We start from the raw sequence: 19874 nt of genomic DNA, 5'->3' as shown, positions 1-19874 counted from the left end.
TTATTAGGCAGTATTGAAATAAATATTTATATTCGAATTTAATAATTTTTTTTAGTGTATGTATAAAATTTATGTATAAATATATATAATTATATACATATATAATACAGTTATTATTATAGGTGTATAATATAATTATATACATATATAATGCAGTTGTATATACAGTTAATATATTTGTGATAATCTTACTATATAAATATATTATACATCTATATTATATTATACTTTTATTATATTTATTATATAACCATAGTAATATATAAATATAATTGTATTACTATTGTATATTAATATAATTATAATATATATCTTTGTATGTATGTCGGCTGAGAGCCTACCACGATGTCTTTTTGCGTCAACGAAAATTTGAAATTAATATAATTATATTATATATAAATTGAACATACATATAAAAATAATATAAAAATATATATATAATTTTATAAATTATATAATTATAATATAGTATAATTATATATATGTATATTTATTTATTTATTTATATACAATGTATTTCGCAAAAAGTTCGTAGGGCTGAAGTCGATCGTCGAGATATCGAGTCAGAGATCACGAGATCAGCGAGGAGAGCAGCATATCTCGACCTGGCCGTATAAAAGCCAAGAGGAAAGCAACGAGGATCAAGGATACGCTTCTATCTCTCTTTTGGTCCTTCCTTCATAATTCAGTGAGCAAATCTCAACGACCGTCTTCCCCGAATCACGTCTGCGAAAACCGTGGAGTAGCAAGAGCGCCCTCCGTCAGATGAACATATATATCACGCATACATCTCGAAAATTGGCCTATTTGCATGGATCTCTGTCTCCTTCTCTCCGTGCGTCTTTTTCCGCATCCAGATAATTTTTTATGAACATTCCACGGTTATTCTCGCGAGAAAAGATCATCGTTGCAATCTTAGGAACAGCTTACGATATTTTGCTATCGCGATATTTTTTACCTCTTGACGGTCTTAGAAGCTCATCTCGATATATAAATGAAATGTGATTAAAATCACCACGATTGATCATGCGCAAAGATTCTTTGCTTACTTTCTTCTCTGCGGATATATATACCGTAATATTAAGTTTTAAAATAGTGTTTAGATATTTTATAAATTTCTAATTTTTGAAATCAATTTTCTCGAAAAGAATTTTATAATCACAGCACTATTAATTGACATTTATTTATATCGAATTATACAAGATACATCGTTATATTTGTTTATTTACATGAGATTACATATTTTTTTATCAACATTAGACTTTAATATAATACAATCTCGAGAGTATGCCTAAAGAAAAGAGATGTCATTACACAATTGTTACGTATCATAAAACGAAGCATAAAAATCGAGAAAGCGTGAAGTGGAAATAAATATATGTATCATTATATACTTATTCTGACTGCGTTTCTTACGATCGCTATAGTGATGAGAGTTGTATTAAATGAAGCGATAGATGGTCTCAAAAAAGCGCTTATTAACCGAAAGGGCGCATTTTTTGGATCGCTGAGGATCCTTTTTGTTCGCAGTTAGTTTACACAAATAATATAAATTTATCTTTGCAGAATATTTTGTATAAATCAATGTGAAATTATCTATCTATTAAAATAATTTGACCTAATTATGGAGACTTAATAATACACTCAGATTGACGCATAATTTGAAATTTATATACAATTTGATCTTATATAAATTAAACATTTATATTTAATATCAATTAAAATTAATATTAATCAAAATTAATATTGGTAAATTTCTACAACATAATATTACACAATAGTTTTTAACATACGAGAACTCATTTAAGTGTTAAATTAATAAAATAAATATAAATTTTATAAACATACCTATCAATTAAACTGAGATCAACGCAACATCATCACACTGGTGTTATTTAAAATCGAAAGTTAAAAGTTAAAAGAGGAACACGTCTCATCGTTATGATGTTGAAAGTTAAAAATTAAAAGAGGAACACGTCCCATCGTTATGATGTTTCGTCAACGACTAAATTTGAAACGCGCCACTAAACAATCTTTATTATTTGGTCGTAAATGTTTGTCAAATTCTCGGTGTCTTTCTGTAGGTTAACCGTCATGCTTCTTTATGAAGAACATTTCAGCAATCTCTCTCTTTCTTACATGTTTCTCGTTGTGTAAAATGGTCGGTGATTTCCAATCAAAGTTATGTCCAAAATCACATCTGTGTTTGCTCAGAACCGAATGATTAGACTCATGTAATTTAATATTGCTGGCATGTTCCTTCACTCTAGTGCATAAATGTCTTTTCGTTTGTCCAATGTATGATGCATTACAATTTTTACCGTTAATCTTGTATACTACATTCGTTTTAATATCATTAGTTATTAAATCTTTACCTCGTTTTATCAGCCTATTCAACTTTTTTGGCAAACTATAAACGACATTTATGTTAGCATTTTTAAGTGACCTTTTAATACTGTCGCTAACATCCTTAACGTATGGGAGTGGAATTACATAATTCTTATCTTGAGCCGAATTCACATTAACGTTATTGTTTAAATTGTTACTTAAACTGTCGCTATTATCCGCATTGTGACCGTTAACATTCCTATTGTTATTCAGTACATTAATTCTTTTATTTACATACTTATTAATAATATGATCCGGAAAACAATTATTAATTAAAATGTTCTTTACAATCTCAATATTCGTATTATGAAATTGTTTGTTAGACAGTAAAATTGCATGGTCCACTAAATTGTAAATCGCATTAATTTTATACTTAATAGGATGACTCGAAAGAAAATTGATGTATCTGCCAGAACATGTAGGTTTCCTAAACCAATTAGTTGTCAATTTATTCCCATTGCGGATAACTGTAGAATTTAAAAAATTAATAGAAGAATTGGTCTCTATTTCATGTGTAAATTTTAAACGTTCATGATAGTTATTAAATGTACTTGAAATTTCATTTATTTTAGAGCTAGGTAAAATAACAAAAATGTCGTCCACATATTTATAAAAAGTCTGAACTTTAAAACTTAAAGAATTTAAACAATTTGTTTCCAAGTCATCCATTACCAAGTCAGCCAATATCGGTGATAATTTATATTTCTTTATTATGTATGTATATATATTTAATGTATAATTATATACATTAAATATATAATAAATATATATTAAATATATTAAATATATATAATATATATTATATTAACAAATTTATTCAAATGTATATTTAATATATTATTTTTACATATAAAACATATAAAAAATATATGTAAATATATATGTATATTTAATATATTTGTTAATAAAATGAAATTTTGATTAACATCTTGTAAAAATTTTTGGCATCAAACAAAATTTTCAAATATTATTTGCGAGACACGAGCTTAATTAAAATGCGTAAATATCGAATTTTAAGTAGCAAGTTCTCGTCGACCATGACTAAAAATGTATATGTACATATATATAATTATATAATATCGTTATAACAATGAAATACCTTCATGTGTTTACGCAGTGAACTTGGATGAGTGTAGGACTTGTCGCAATTATGTTGTCGACAAGTGTAAGGTTTGTCGGATGTGTGAACGTGACTATGTTTCTTCCGATCACTACTGTTCGCGAACCTTCTATCACAGCCCTGGTATTCGCACTTGAAGGGCTTCTCGCCTAAAAGAAAAGAACACAATAATACAGATTCACAAATAACGTTTCAATTAAATATATATATATAGCATTTATTTTAAATGGACGAGAAAGATCGTCGTTATAAAATATTAATTTTAAATTTAATTTAATATTAATTCTGACAGCTGTCAAAATCGAGACGCATTCGATAAATAAATTATATTAAGTTACTTTCCAACATATATATCCTTAATTTTATTTTTAACTAGAAATAGAAATGTCTAAAAAAATGTCTGATATTAATTAAGTCTCTAATATAAATATACTTTTTCATAATCGAAATATTTTATTCCCTATTTCAAACTTTGAGATATATGTTTGTACGGATTGATCAAAAAAAAAATCTATACTCGATAAAATAATTAAAAAAAAATTACGATGGATTGGAATAGAGAGGAGTCAATTCGCATCATGATTACGTATAGGTGTCGGTAATTAAAAGACAGTTAATTGCGCAAGCGCGCGCTTGCGTTACGGAGAGCCTCATCTTGATTATAGTGTATCTTGATGAGTGGCTCGGCGCAACTACTTTCGATGGCTTCTCTTGGCTTTGCTTAGGGCACGCGAAGAAGAGAGAGAGAGAGAGAGAGAAAGAGAAAGATATCGAGAGATAAGGTCCCCTGCACACGAATGGCCGCCGTAGTCGGGGAGACCGCGCGCGCGGTGGCGTGACTCTTATTTATTTCCAACGGAAGTTGACTGGAATATATTTTACCGTGTCGGTCCGCACCCCCACATTCTACTCCCTCTTCCGGAGCTTCCTCCTCCCGGCGCTCTCGAGAAGAGCGGAGACGCGCGAACCGGAAGCGCGAACTTGGCGGATTTTTTATGAGAAAAATGGCGACTCTCTCTCCCTTTCTTTCTCTCTCTTCAATTCTCGCCCTTCAAGGAGTCCCAGAATTGGGAATATGTGTTACCGAAACGCATAAAACCGAGACGCTATAAGAGGATGATTCTGCGAGCTTATATCGGAGTTTGAAGTAGAGAATAAAAAGATATTCCGATTACAAAAAATTATTATTAACAATAAATCAAATAATTATTAATTTTTACATTATTTTCGACATTGAAAAAAAAATTAGTTATAATTCTTATAAGTATCTATTTCAATACTATCAAATTTTGATATGAAAAATATTTATTTTAAGGGGATGATTCTGCGAGTTTATATCGGAGTTTGAAGTAGAGAATAAAAAGATATTCCGATTACAAAAAATTATTATTAACAATAAATCAAATAATTATTAATTTTTACGTTATTTTCGACACTGAAAAAAAAATTAGTTATAATTCTTATAAGTATCTATTTCAATACTATCAAATTTTGATATGAAAAATATTTATTTTAAGGGGATGATTTTGCGAGCTTATATCGGAGTTTGAAGTAGAGAATAAAAAGATATTCCGATTACAAACAATTATTATTAATTTTATATTAACAATAAATCAAATAATTATTAATTTTTACATTATTTTCGACACTGAAAAAAAAATTAGTTATAATTCTTATAAGTATCTATTTCAATACTATCAAATTTTGATATAAAAAATATTTATTTAAGAAAATCCTTTTCAAAACAAATAAATATTTATTTGTTTCAAATAAATGATTCGTTTGACAGTATTGCACTAAGTATGTATTAATTTAGTCATTTTTTCAGTGTACACTAAAAAAAATTTGTTAACTTGACTAAACCTTTCAACTAAATTACTATTTTATTAACTCAACATATATTAGTATTTAAGTCAAATATACGTTTTGTTAAATTTAATATGTTATATTTAATTTAAATATTTTTATAGGTTTAGTAAACAAAATAATATTTAGTTGAAAGGTTCAGTCAAATTTTTTTCAGTGTATTTCTAATTAATTAGATTTCTCCTTTGGTCATTTAAGAAATAGACAGCAACTTATTATTAATCAAATTTAATTAACCTTTATTGAAATTTTCAAACATAATTAATTGCCCGATTAACAATCTTTGTGTTCCTATAGAAGCTTATTAATTTTACAAGCATAACGATATCGCGTTATTCGTCTGATATGCGTGAAAAACATGCGATAAGATTACGATGGCAGGCGTGACACTTACATATCGTGATACAGATTATATTCAAATCGTTCAACATGCGGGCATCATAAGTAGGTGTGCTTTAAATATTTATGAAGCCAGAGAGAGAGAGATGGCGGTTTTCACGCACGGTGTCACCTGTTATCTCAAACGACTCATTGTCAGCTGTAACTCTCTGTTTCTCACTCGCATTCGCTCAGAAAGGGAAACATCTCAATTCTTGGATTTTACGACATCTTGCTTATCTCGATTGCAAATGCATTCGCACCACGAAACGCATGGAAATATATATATTTATATATGCAAGATACTTGCGACGATGTGCATATTTATAAGCCACCATTTATATTCAACCCCCTCTCCCCCCCAAAAAAAACATGAGAAATAGAATATTTTTTGGCATTGATAATTATTTCAAATTTTTAGAAATCTATGATAAAAAATGGACCATTTTAATGCATTTTGCCATGCTAGTTGAAATATGTGACATATTAAAAAATTTATTATTTAGTAATTTATTTAAAAAATAGACTCCATATTTAATTATATTTTATCATCAATTATTTATTTATTTTTTTTTTAATTATAATCGGCTTATAAAAAAATTATAACACAACTTTAATCGAAAGTTGACACGGCGGAACAGTTTGACAGCGAGAATGACATGTGTCAAAAAATCGACTAAGGGGAATAATTTTTGTTACTTGAACATAAAAAAATAATTCTCTGTCGAACTTCATAATTTAATCGAATAATTTGCATACGCGACAATTTGACGATCCGCGGCGCAAATGACAGCGGGATCAGGATACATTCGCGTGTCTCAATCCAGATCCTCGTCACAAAAGAGAATTGGCTCGACTTTTTGTGGCCGGTCTCCACCCATCGATTCACACCTCCTCGAGAAGAGGAACCCTCTGCAGATCGAAAAAAGGGGCACGTTCGCATCGTCGCGGCCAAATGTGTCTGGTTAGCCAACAGCTCGCGTGAAAAGGAGCCACCTCTGAAGGGATGAAGGAAAGGGGGAGAACGGAGGGCGAGAGAGGCACTCCTTTCCAAAACAGGACGATTAATAACTTTTCAAATCTGTCCCCGGCAGGGCCAGGAAAAGAGAGAGAGAGGGACCTTCGGTAGCGCGCGCGTTGGCAAATAAATAGCGGATAAATAAAAGCGCGCGCGTCTCTCCTACGTCGTTGCATTCTGTCGTGCGCGCGGGGTTGCGTGTGCAGATGGCAACAATATGCCGTGAAATATTGCCGGCGGTCAATGTGTGCTACCACCGCGATACAGCCATGCACACAGCGTCGGCGCGAGACCATGATCGGTTGAATATAGGGTGTCCCAGAAATCTTCCCCAAATCGTCTTCATTTCAATTTTGATAGATGTCAAAATTATTATTAAATTACATTTAAAATTCATTTCAAAGTTTATTAATTCATTTCAATATTCAATTTTATATTTCATATATTTATATTTTATTTTATATTTTTTTGCTTTTTATTTATTAATTTTAATTTTTTTTTTTTTATTAAAAATTAAATTTTGATTAAGATGTCAAAGCATCAATAATTTACAAATTAATACACAGGAAATCATTAAATCGAGTAGGTAAAACTCTAGCGAAATTTAAATAAATTTTGCACACATAAGTAGAATATTTCAGGATTGTATCCTATTTATCGAAATGGATAAAAAATGTATGTAAATACGTGTCCAAAAATGCGAAAAATTATTTTTACATTACAATTACGTCTTAATATAATTACAAAGCATTCTATTTTTTTCCAACCAGTGTAGAAAATAATTCCTATATTTCAAAATAATTCATTTTTACAATGAATAAAATTTTTCAAAAATTATTCATATAAACAGCACCTGTTAAGTGTCTTGACAGAACGAATGAAAAAATTCTGGACGCATGTTCGTATAAATGGTTTTGCCTTTCGAGGAACAGAAAATGGAATACGTCCCTGAAATAGTGGACCTACATTTTTGTTACACCCCGTACAAGCCTGTACTCTGTACACGTATCCTCAGAAGATAATCATCCCTGTATGCGTGTGTCGTTATACGTGCACAGTCACAATACGAATTTGCGAATAGCTCGAGACATGCACGTACGTATACGCTTGTGTAGGTACATACAGAGAGAGGTCCGATTGTGCGTCGGGTTCGCATCCCCGGACACGCATACCTGCGCCAGACTTGAAATTCATGGTGCACCAGGTTACACGCCGTGATATAGGCGGCCAAAGGGGAACTCTATCGAGGCAGTTCCCGAGGAGTGCAGTGTAGGCACAGACTTGTGTGTTATGACTTTCAGAATGGGGAGGCACAATGGCCCAGATCCGCGCCGGATAAAATAGTTATTATAATCGTTTTGGCTACGCGCGGGGCTGAGATCAACGAGCGCGTGTAGGTACACTCGACTTCGCGGACGTGTGCTAGATTTAGACGCTACATTTTAGATCGTATTTTGTAGCGGGATATTGCTGCTCGCACACGGAGAGAATTTTCTCTTACACGGTTGAAACATTTCTCTGACAAATATCGCATCCCAAACGGTCCACAGAAATTTTTGTGTTAATTTAACATAATATGGATATGGAGACACAAATATTGTGTTAATATTTTAACGCAAAATAAATGCAAATTATTTAAAATAAATTTTGTGTAAAATTAACTTTTAATGTAAAAATTAACTAAAGTATTAAATTTTGAATTTTATCATCTCTACTCATATTATAAAATAGAAAATCAACATTTTTTCTGTAAATTTTAACAGATAAATCTTGTCACTAATGAAGCAGAACATAATTATTGTGTACAAAATTAAAAAATAGGTGTACGTTGTGTTATTTTTACATCTTCTTTCAGTTGTTTTAATAATTTAATATTTAAGTTCAATTAACGAAATAGTAATATGTTAAATTAACACATGAATGTGTTAAATATTTAACACAAAAATTTTAACGGGAACCATTTTTAACAAGACAACACAAATGTTTCTACTGTGTAGAATTTACCCTCAAAATCATTTCTTAAATCAGAATTTATTTATATAAGAGTTTCTCTGATTAATATTTATCACGATAAAAAATATTATTATGTACGTAGTAATTTTTAATAGATAATAAAATTTATCAAACATGTTTCATATCTTATTTTGTGCTGGATATTAATATTTTTACTCTTATAAATGCTTATAAAATTCTTCCAATACCATATTGTCCCACAGTTACCATGATTTTCAGGGTAAATTCCAAAAGAAAATTCTCTCTGTGCATATACATAAAAGATACTTTTATGAATTGTAAAACTGTCAATTATGTTATTTATGGGCATGTCAATATGAATTGCATAATTTAGAAAAATTTTATAAATCAGGTAAAATTTTTTTAACATATACCATATATTAAATATCGTAAATAACGTATTTAAAAACATTTTCTTGCTTTTTCTAATTTTAAAATTATCAGATATTTCTAAAATGTAGAGATTTCATAATTATATTTAAAAATAAAAAATAAAATTGAAAACTCTTAATGTGATAAATCAGATATTATATAAAATATTATATTAAATATCTTTAATATTTTTTTACGAGTCTCCTTTTTTAAGAAACATAAAAGTTTTGCGTTCTTTCTTTAATTTTAAAACTGTCAGATACTCATAAAATGTAGGTGGTCGTTTCCTGGAATTTCATAAATCTTGTGCGTTAGGAAACTTAAAATAGCATAATATATTTTTTCGCAGAAATAAGTTTTTGCCAAACGAAGCCGAATTTTCTTAAAAGTCAAACTCGTCCGAGATCGGAAGTGGTTCATCAGCTGGAGAAAAGGCAAAAAGGAGCGTCGCATGACCGAAGTATAGAATTTCGTCCTTTCTTCTCCGCATCCTCGAGTAAAACTCATAGAAAACCATCGGTTTTTGGAAAAATCGCTCGAGTGATATATGGGCGTACGCCATTGTCCGAGACCCGAAACTCGCAACCTCATCCTCTCTCTTTTTCTTCTCTGTGTTATAGTGCATCCCTGTATAATGAATGATTTTCGCGGCTATTGTATCCGTAGAGGGCAGTTTTGGGGCCCGCCGGACATTGTTGCGAGACTCGGCGAATCGAGAAAATCGAATCCTTCTCACCTTTACCGAGCGACCTTACGACCTTCCTTCTTCCATTCGCTTCCTATTTTTAGAAGTCCCTCAAGTGGATAATTTTCTTGTTATACGTTCGGCATTAGCCCGGAGATTCTTCTTCTCTCTTTCCCTCTTCCCTGTCAAATATATGTATATATCGATTTCAACCATCGCGATCGAGCGATCAGATACGAAAAAGTCGACTATCGTTGCGACTCGATCTTTACTACCGGGATCAGGATCTGGATCTCCTTACGCGAGTCGTGTTTCACAAGTTTCTCATTCGCGAAACAGTCTTTTCTCACTTCGGGATTCGAGTTTTTTTCACGTCAAAGTGATACAAAATGTTGATAAACGTATACATGAGTGTCCAAGATTTTTATCAGAAGTTCTTTCTTAACAAATTAGAGATAATAAAACAACATGAGCCTATTACGAGCTATGTGAATTGATGTCAAACATATATATTTCCAAACTTTACATCAAATCGTATAAATCTACTTTACAATAATACAATGAGACGTTTCGACGCTTTAAGTCAATTCTCCTCTAATATGTCCTAGGTCTCGCGATTTCTATTATTAAAATTTTTTATTACATATAACACTTCTTCAAACAATATAATCGAAAAATTCAAGTAACTTATAATATAACTCTCACCTTAACTTCCAAATTAAAAAACCATAGATTGACACTAGTCACAGAAAGACAGAACATCTTGATACTCATGTTGCAAATACAAAAGTGATATGAGTCGCGACCTAGCACTCTATTCTCTAGAACTTATTCATTCATTTAATTTATATGTTTTTTCTTAATTTTTTTATATTAAATATACAAAATAATTTCTTTAATGATTTAATGATCTTTTAATGATTGCAAGGGGCAAATGCTCCCTCTTGCCTCGCTCTGCGAACGTATATATTCGAGATGAATTAAAATCTCTTCCGCTATACATATACAGGAAGATAGTGATTTCATTTGCGGCGTGATATCGCGGGAGAATGAAACAATCGCCGCGCTTTAATTATCGTTCGCGATGCCGGATGGGATGAGATACCGTCTCTCTCTCATTCTCGGGTATCTCCGAGATATAAATTGCGAAAGCCGACGCGTGTTCGATATATCCTCCAATCGCTTCTGTCATTCCTCCGGGTCACTCGACAGCTCTCCCAACTGCGGGATAGATGTTTACGTAGCACCTGCATTTTGTGTACCCACAGATTCGTTCACGATACTACAATCACGACGGGACAGGATCCCGGATCTGTATTAGCAGGAACGTTTTCTCTTTCCGCACGAGCGCCTGTCCGCGAAGAGAGAAAGAGAGACAAAAGACGGAAGCTTTCTCTCTCTCTTTCGAGAAGATGACCTGCGGAGTTTTTGCCAAGATGGTCGCGCGCGAGGAGCAAATAACCCGGGGGTGAGGAGGTGGAGGAAGGGTAGGGGGAGGGAGAGAGCGAGTCGGCTCTGGGGGAAAAAGAGCACGGACGAAGGAAAAAAAGAACCGCAGATCCGTGGGTAAGCGTAACTACCGGTTGATGCGCCGATCATTCCGCCATGTTGGCTCTGAAAGGGAGAGCGCCATCGGCAGATGTTTCTTTGCTAAGGTAATTCGAGTGTTTGCTCCTTCCCTCTTTCTCTCGCCCCCTTATTTCTCTCTATTTTCCGTCTCGCTTGCACCAACCTCGGGGAAGCCCCACGGGCCTCCATGATATACCCACCTTTTCATGTCTATTGGAAAGCACGAGGCTGCTGCCTCCGAAGATCGCGTCAGGATAAGATAACGGTTAACCCAAATAACGCGATGAAACTAGAGGCGGATCTCGTTTTTTTTCTCATCTCTATGACTAAGAGCCGCCTGTAAGAAATTACCGTGTTATTCCGAGTTTAAGGTGATCCTAAACGTCTTTGAGAAGTCTATTGGTTTTTCCTCTTTTATCGACAAAATATGAGATTAGGTAAACTATGAATCTATTTATTGGCTATACGGACTTTAATTTGTACAGGAAAAGGATTTATGAATCTGTATAGTCTTATATATCTTGGTTACAGAATTATGAATTCTAAGCAAGATGTATGAAACTATTATATATACAGATTGATCAATTTTTTTTCCGTACAAATTAAAGTATTAATATTAATAAAGGGCGAAGCGTTCTAATTCAGGTAAAAAACAATCCGTATAGCCAATAAATAGATTTATAGAGGTTAGCTTAGGATCCCCTTAAGAGAATACTAAACACCACCCTGTTTTATTGATAAAACATCATTTTTTGCGCACGCTTTTCTTATTATTGGTTGAATAGAATAATCAATGCTTTTTCACGATTAAAGTACATATAGAAACAAAGTGCGAACCCACCGATTTTATGTTAAAAACAAAAGAATTGTTTAATTAAAAAATTAAAACTTTCGGTAAGTTCGCGTTCTGCTTTAATCATGGAAAAGCATTTTATTATTCTAGCCAACCATTAAAAAGAAAAGAGTGCGGAAAAATTATTCAGTTAGAGACGATAATGCCGCGGTGAAAATTGCATCATACAGAAAGAGAGGAAAAAAAACACCAGGAATCATCCCTGATTCTGGATCCAGCGTCTCCTCTCTATCTCGACGTTCCGTCGTGACTTCTTGAAAATTCGGTAGCCCAGTGTCTCCGCACGTAGGCGCAGTTTAGGACCTGTATATATCCCTGCGCGTTATCTGAGAGTCCTCGGGACTCCGCTACCGTTGCGGACCCTCTCTCACGGACGGGAAACACGCGTGTGCGCACGCGCATCCAGGAGGAGCGGGAGACTGGTGTCGCGTCGGTTTTACACGACGTTTATACGTGTTTATGTAAACGCGCGCACGTGTTGCTGCTGTCGCTGACAACAGAGATTCCTTTCTCTCTCTCTTTCTCTCTTCTCCAGCTTCTCGCTCTCCTCCGGCCTTCACGATCTGATCACCATCTCCGTCCCCCTTGTAGGCAGATCAAACTCAAAGATTTTTCAGAAACTGCCGGCATAAAAGATAGGGGCGCCACGAGAGCGCCCGGTATGTCGTTCTGTCCGTCTAGAGTTACCAGGGTCGACCTGTCACTTCTACGGAACGAGGATTTCGGTCCCAATTCTCACAGCATCCTCTCTCTCGCGCGCGGCATTTTTTTTATAGGGCCTACAGAGCTTCTGACGAGTTGTCGTTGTCGACAGATTACATTAGATAACGCGATACGGCTAATTATCTCGATATTTATGTCAGAGGTCTCAAGTCTTTGGAGTAATTAAAAGAAAATAATAAAATGATAAGCTGGCGATTTTTTTATGACACTATTCGTTGGATCGACATCGATTGGAGCGTTTGGTATATCTGTGCACGTTGGTCTCTGAAGCGAGATTTTTTTTCTCGCGATTCTCCACGGCCCTGAACGCGAAGAGGTATTCGCATGCAAAGCGAGTGGTACTTATTCGCGGAAGGTGGCATTTTTTCGGAATGACTCACATATGTGTGCGCGTATGTATATAGTTGTCACGGTGCGGAGTATCTCTTTGCGCCCATCTCTAACTCGTAATTGTATATCTTCGCTATATTCCGTAGGAAACATGTTTCTGTGCTTCACGCATCTCTGAAAATCGTTCGGTCGCCCGTAAAACTTCTACGATCGGCCTAGAGATCTTGCGAAATATTTAGACTATGTGCTTGCTTTCTTTCTCTCTTTTATATATTCCCAATTATTCCCAATAATTTATTTACAAAGTATCTTCAGATAGAGATTAATTAAATTATAAATTACTGTATGTCGAGAAAAAGTACACTGAAAAAAATCTTGTTGCATTAATAAAAATTGCAGAACAAATCAACTGTTTGGACAAACAAGATATTTGTTACATTAAAAGGAATTCTGGCAGATTCAACCAGTAATTCTGTTTCGTCTATTTTCAAACAGAATTTTTGTTAAGGCAACATAATTTTTTCTCCAGTGTATAAGAGGAAAAAACTAAACTCGATCCTTCTGTCAATTCATCTGTCATTCTATCGGATGCCTTTTGTATTTTGTTTTTGGAGAAAAAAGGATTCCACATATGTAAAAATGCTTTGGAAAAACTAGTTCACTTTGAAGGGTTTAGTTTGTCGTGTCCTCCATTCGATTTTATTCCATATGGAAAAAATATGTCGTTGCATCAACAAAAATTCTGTTCGAAAATGGACGAAACAGAATTACTAATTGAATCTACGAGAATTCATTTTAATGCAATAAGCATCTTATTTGCACAACAAATCAGTTGTGCAAACAAGATACTTGTTGCATTAAAAGGAATTCTGATAGATTCAATTAATTCAATTAATTCAATTAATTCTATTTTGTCCATTATCGAACAGAATTTTTGTTAACGCAACAAAATTTTTTCCAGTGCACGAGTGTTTAAAAATCTTTTTGTGAGAAATATTCTTCGTAAAATCGATCAAGTTTGATTATTGCAAAAAAATTTGCGATCGGATATGATTCCCTACACGTGTTTATCGTCAACTGAAAACGGCGGATGTCGGCTAGATTTGAGAGTTTATATATATATATATATATATATATATATCTTTCTCTGAACAAGCCGGAACGGCAAACGTCGCCGCGTTCAAGGGTCCTTAAGAGGGATCAGAGATTCTCGTCGAGGCGAAATGTGTACACGCGCCTTATTCCTTTGCTCAAGGGCCACTGAGACTCTCGTCAACTTTTGCGCAGTGGCACTCTTCATGAAGGAAACAGCGTGCAAACAGACGTCGACCGCATGTTCCGGCGCGGTCTCGAGATTTTGCTTGGAAAGGAAGACAAAATAAGGCTCCGAGCCTTCAGGCTTAGAAACGGAATTCGGCAATGTATTGTTGCAGCTTTGTGCACTGGTGCTAAACGACACTGGCAGAAGGCAAAAGAGAGAGAGGGAGAAATATCGGAATATGGACGCGACAGAGGGCTGGCTTGTTAGAGATCCATTGTGTGTCTGGAGCTTTTCCGCGTCGAATCCGCCGATGAACCGAAGGCGCTTTTCCGCGGCCGTCTCGAACTGCCGAGAAATCGCCTGGTTCATTTTTAGGAGGTATAGCGAGAGAAGGAGAGAGATAGAAAGTGATCGGTCAAAGGGAAACATGGGATTAGCAGTTTTGGGTTTCGAGAGGCGGAACGAATTGTGTTTCGAGTAGCGGAATATATACTATATACAGGGTGTCCCCCAGAACTGGCGGAAAAGTTGTTAATGGCAGATTCCTGGTTTCATTCGGAGACGATTTTTCCTCGTGACATTAATAATTTTCGAATTGTAAGCAGTTGAACATAAAGGCTTTTTTGGAAACTAAGTCTTGTGGAAACAAAATATTAACAGCACTACATTCTTCAGTTAATTTTAAGTAGAGTTTGCTTTAATAGAATTTTAATATGAAGATACGTAATATAACAAAAATTGGAAACACGCTAAAAATGATAGCCTCCCTTAACATTTCCACTAAGGAAAAATCGTCTCCAAATGATACCGGGAATCTGCCGTTCAAAACTTTTCCGCCAGTTCTGGGACACCCTGTATAGGGCGTGTATACAAAATATTTGGATATTGTATACGAAACTTTAATGGTGTATTTCTCATGTTGAAATAAATAAAAAAGGTTTATATACAGGATGCATCTGAATAAGTGCGAAGAATTTTAAAAGATGATTTTTTGTCGAAAATTAAGGGAAGTTTAAATAATTAAAATAATTAAACTTTGAGCTCGCGTTATACAATAAAAGGATTTATTAAAAAGGTAGTTTATTATATAAACAAATATTCTTATATCCCTTCCTGAGACATTAGATACACTTTTATAAAGAGATAGATAAAAATTAAACTTTTATTTTTTTTCTCAAATTTCAGACAAATTTTCTACTAAAAAAGATATTTATTAATATATTTTTATTTGAAAAATATATTAATATTTTAAGATTTAAAAATTTTGCGTGATAACATTTTTTAGAATATTTTAAAAAACTTTTAACAATCTTTTTAAAAATGTTCTTTTTTCGCTCACAAATAATATTTTCTTCAATATTTGATGCGCTGATACTTTTGAAATATTAGTTTAAATCTATATTCAAAAATATTGTTTAAACATGAAAAAGCGGATATGGAAACATTTTAAAAATATTTTCGAGAATTATTTTATCTTTTAAGAAAGATTTTTCAAAGACCTTAAGAATATTTTGTGCCGTATGGGAGCTTCCAAGTATTTCGTAAACACCCTGTATATGTACCGCGCTTCTTTTCTACGTATATGTACATCTTCTCGTTTCTTTCTCGTTTTCGATAGTATTTCGGACCATTATTCGCGATATTCGGTGGCCCTTTTGTCCTGCGCGTCTCTAATATATACCGCCTTTTCTTCTTTCGGGCACTTCTCTTTCGCCGCCCTCGAGGATCAATTTTTGCGTGCGAGAAAAATCTCGTGCCACGTTACGTCGTCGTTTTGTATAACTTTCACTGTTCATCCGCTCATAGAGCGAGAAACAGCGAGTTTCGAAAGGGAAGCACCTTTCCACAGAAAAGTTTCAATTCGCTCCCTCTCTTTCGTCTCGAGGAGAGTCCTGCCAAGTGTACCCTCTCGCAAACGTCGAGAAGGAAGTTCAGTGATTTACGTACGGACAGGGATTAAGTGGGGAAACCTCTCGCGCGACGGATACTCGAGAGAGAATATAAGGACGAAGGGGAAAAATGACGAGGAAACGGGAGAATATATGCTAAGAATGAGAGAATATACATTAACTGCTAACGGCGAGTAATCTCGGAGAAATTTCATTAAACGTCGTGGAAATAAACTTCCTTCGATCGAGCGAAAAAGAGTTCTTTCCCCATTTATCAAAACTATTTTTCATTGTTATAAAAATCAATTAAACAAATGACTCTTGGTAGAAAAATAATTGTAAGCATATATATTGTTCGAACATTATTTTTTGATGTGAATTAAAAAATATTTCTGTTTATAAGTATACTAAAACTTTTTTTTTACATTATTGAACAAGTCTTCGAATATTGTATGTATCGAATATATTTCATATTTTGATTTGAAACTGCGTTGCAAATTGAATACGAATTATTACAAATTATTTAAGTTAGACATTCGAGATATCCTGTTGAAAATTGATGTGAATTTTTTTAATAGCATAGAAAGAGGTTCGCATTATTTTCCCATATATCAAAATTATTAGAATGTAATGATATCAAGGTGAGAAAATAAATGGCTCTTGATAGAAAATAAGTGCGAGTGCATATCGAATTTATACTGAAACTTTTATTTATTATATTTTTGCAGCGTTTTTTACATTACTCAAGTCTTCAAAAATTGTATATGTCAAATAAAATATTTGCTTCATATTTCGATGCAAAAACTACGTCGCAAATTGAATGCAAATTATAAATATTTAAATTAAAACTTAATATATCGTATTGATTGATCCAGCGTGAATTTTTTTTATTGGAAAAAAAAGGAGTTCGCGTTAAAGAATATTATTAGTTCGTCTTTGCAGAATCACTGGCGATTCACGGTCACGATTTATCGCGCGATAATCGGGACGTAAAGCCCGAGGGGCGGCTTACGGCAGAAACAATGTTACACGAGTGTATATGAGGAATGCCGAGTTAAACGCACTTTAGTCACGGCTAATTTGGTTAGCCGACGTTTAGTCATTAATAGACGCTGGCGCGGGATCGATCGGTATTTATTGACGGCGGATGAATCGACGGTTTCTCCCGCGTCGATACATACTATATATGTGTATCATCGATGGATCTCTCATCTCCGGCTCGGGAGATCTCGCTCGACGGGGCACTCACTCCGGGCTGTTCTCGTGTGTGGGCCAGTTTTGGGCTTATTAATGAACGACTCTCTGTCTCTCTCTTTTTTTTTTCATCTAACGATTAGACGCGAGGCGTGGCGAGAAGATCGCTAAATCAGATCGCGGGCGAGTCGCAGGTACAACATGCTTTCTGGCCATCGGACAAACCCACGAAAACACGTTAGCTCTCTCATCGATGTGACATTTCGAGACAGAGGTGTCTCGTGTACTTTATTTGGTGACGAACTGCGGACGATTTACAATTGGACAGGATTCGATTTTTTATTTTGTGTTCTCTATATAGAAAAATAGTATATTGTGTATCAAGTGCGGAAAGTTGACAATTGGTCACGAGTGAACAATTGTCAATCCGCACGTGATACACATACTATTTTGTATTACAAGTGCAGGCAAAGTGGCTTTGTGCGCGAGGTGGCTGATCGCACGCCGCCATTTTGCAACGCCACGGTGCGGGAATAGCCGTGTTCAAAGTCATTGTCCACGGCTCAGCCGTAGGCAATGGCTTTGAACGCGGCTTATTCACTCACCGCGTTGCCGCTAAATGGCGGCGTGGGAAATCGGCCGCTTTCCGCACAAAAAACACGCACACAAAGTGCCACTTTGTCTGCACGTGTAATACAAATTATAATATTTGGAAAAATAATTGAAAAAATCGGAATATATACGGTTTATAGAATAATAAATAAAATTATTAATATTTTTGCAAATTATATGTATATCGTCTAAAAAGAACAACTTAATAATGAGCAAGGGGGTAAATTTTATGTCCTTTATATTGAAACAAAAATATAATATATGAAAAAATATTTGAAATGTCACAGTACACAGTTTATAAAATAATAAATCAAATTCTAAATTCTTCTGCAAATTATAGACTGTCTAAAACAAAGTAAACATAACGAGCAAAAGGATAAATTTTATGCTTTCTCTACATTGAAAAAATCAGAATACATGGTTTATAAAATAATAAATAAAATTACGAATTAAAGACCCCCTAAAAAATAGACCGTAATATAAGAGGGGTAAATTTGTATGTTTTCTTAAAATAACGTAGAGAAGGCATCGATGAAATCGTGTCTTTCTTTTTAACCCTTTAGTGCCTGACGTGCCATATTTGGCACATTCACTTTAGATTATTCTTAAAACGCATCAATTTAAATTTTTTTGTTGCGCCCGTTCAATTGATCAATCCCAAATAAAATTGTAAGTATTTAAAAATCCCGTTCTGTGCCACTTGAAATTGACAGAAATCCAATATGGCGGCAGCATGAAATTTCTAAATCCGAAATCTGAGTCTCAAACTGAAAGGGTTAAACATATGCATATTACTGATGGCTATCACAAAATAAGGCTCCTCCTCTGCCAAATTATTTCATCGAGACACGATCGCGCGTAACGACACAGTTATATCGCGGGCGACAGAAAAAATGGATTTTGGGAGGCCGCGTTCGCGGAGCGTGTTTCGACGTTAATACGATTGCGGTGCGCCGCGCGAATTTATTTGCGAATCGTGACGCTTACGGGGGTGAGAGGAACAGGATAGGGTGAGTGGACAGGCAGTCGGGGGACAGCGGGTAGTTGAAGGTGGAACGACCGGGGCAGCGAAAAAGAGAGAGAAAAAGAGAGAGAGAGAGAGAGAGAGAGAGAGAAAGGAAGGGACCGGGAACATAATGTTTCCCACAGCGCGCGGAGTTGTATATTTTACGATATGGCGAGCAATTTGACATCTCGCGCGAGGCATAATTCACGCCCGTCCTCCGCGCGCCCCACTTCCACCCCCACCCCCCGCTCTCGACCCCTTTTCCCATCGCTGTCGCGAAGATCGTGTGTGCGGGCGTGCGCGTGAGGAATCGCCCCACGCGCGCGTGTGCACACGCACGCACTGCGCGGGACAGGTACGCGTGCGTCCGAGCGCATCGAAACCATTAGAGCGGTAGAGACTCTTCGTAAATATAACGTGGATACGAGAGAGAGAGAGAGAGAGAGAGAGGCTTGCCTCTTTTCGTAGATATGAAAAGCAGACGGAGAAAGGAAACCTTTTTTTTTATGACATTCCATTTAATGTCTAATGCTTTTTCTTAATTTATTTTATCCCCTTTCTTCGCAAAAAAAAAATAAGCAAGCACACTTTAGGCAA

General features: G+C 34.8%; 1 protein-coding gene across 3 annotated transcripts in view; it reads right to left on the bottom strand.

The window, feature by feature from the left end:
• The window catches only part of LOC114938626 (uncharacterized), a 46332-nt gene that overhangs the window by 4319 nt on the left and 22139 nt on the right, over positions 1–19874 (bottom strand). For all 3 annotated transcript variants that reach the window (XR_003821104.2, XM_029312640.2, XM_029312633.2), the window contains exon 2: positions 3488–3657. Coding sequence is in view for 2 of the 3 variants with exons in the window: in XM_029312640.2 (XP_029168473.1) it covers positions 3488–3657 (170 nt within the window). In the remaining variant the exon portion in view is untranslated. The remainder of the gene's footprint in view (positions 1–3487; positions 3658–19874) is intronic.

This window comes from Nylanderia fulva, unplaced genomic scaffold (genome assembly GCF_048542155.1).
Source record: "Nylanderia fulva isolate GAGA-0341 unplaced genomic scaffold, ASM4854215v1 Scaffold10, whole genome shotgun sequence".
Taxonomy (NCBI): domain Eukaryota; kingdom Metazoa; phylum Arthropoda; class Insecta; order Hymenoptera; family Formicidae; genus Nylanderia; species Nylanderia fulva.
This window is presented reverse-complemented; position numbering and strand designations above follow the sequence as displayed.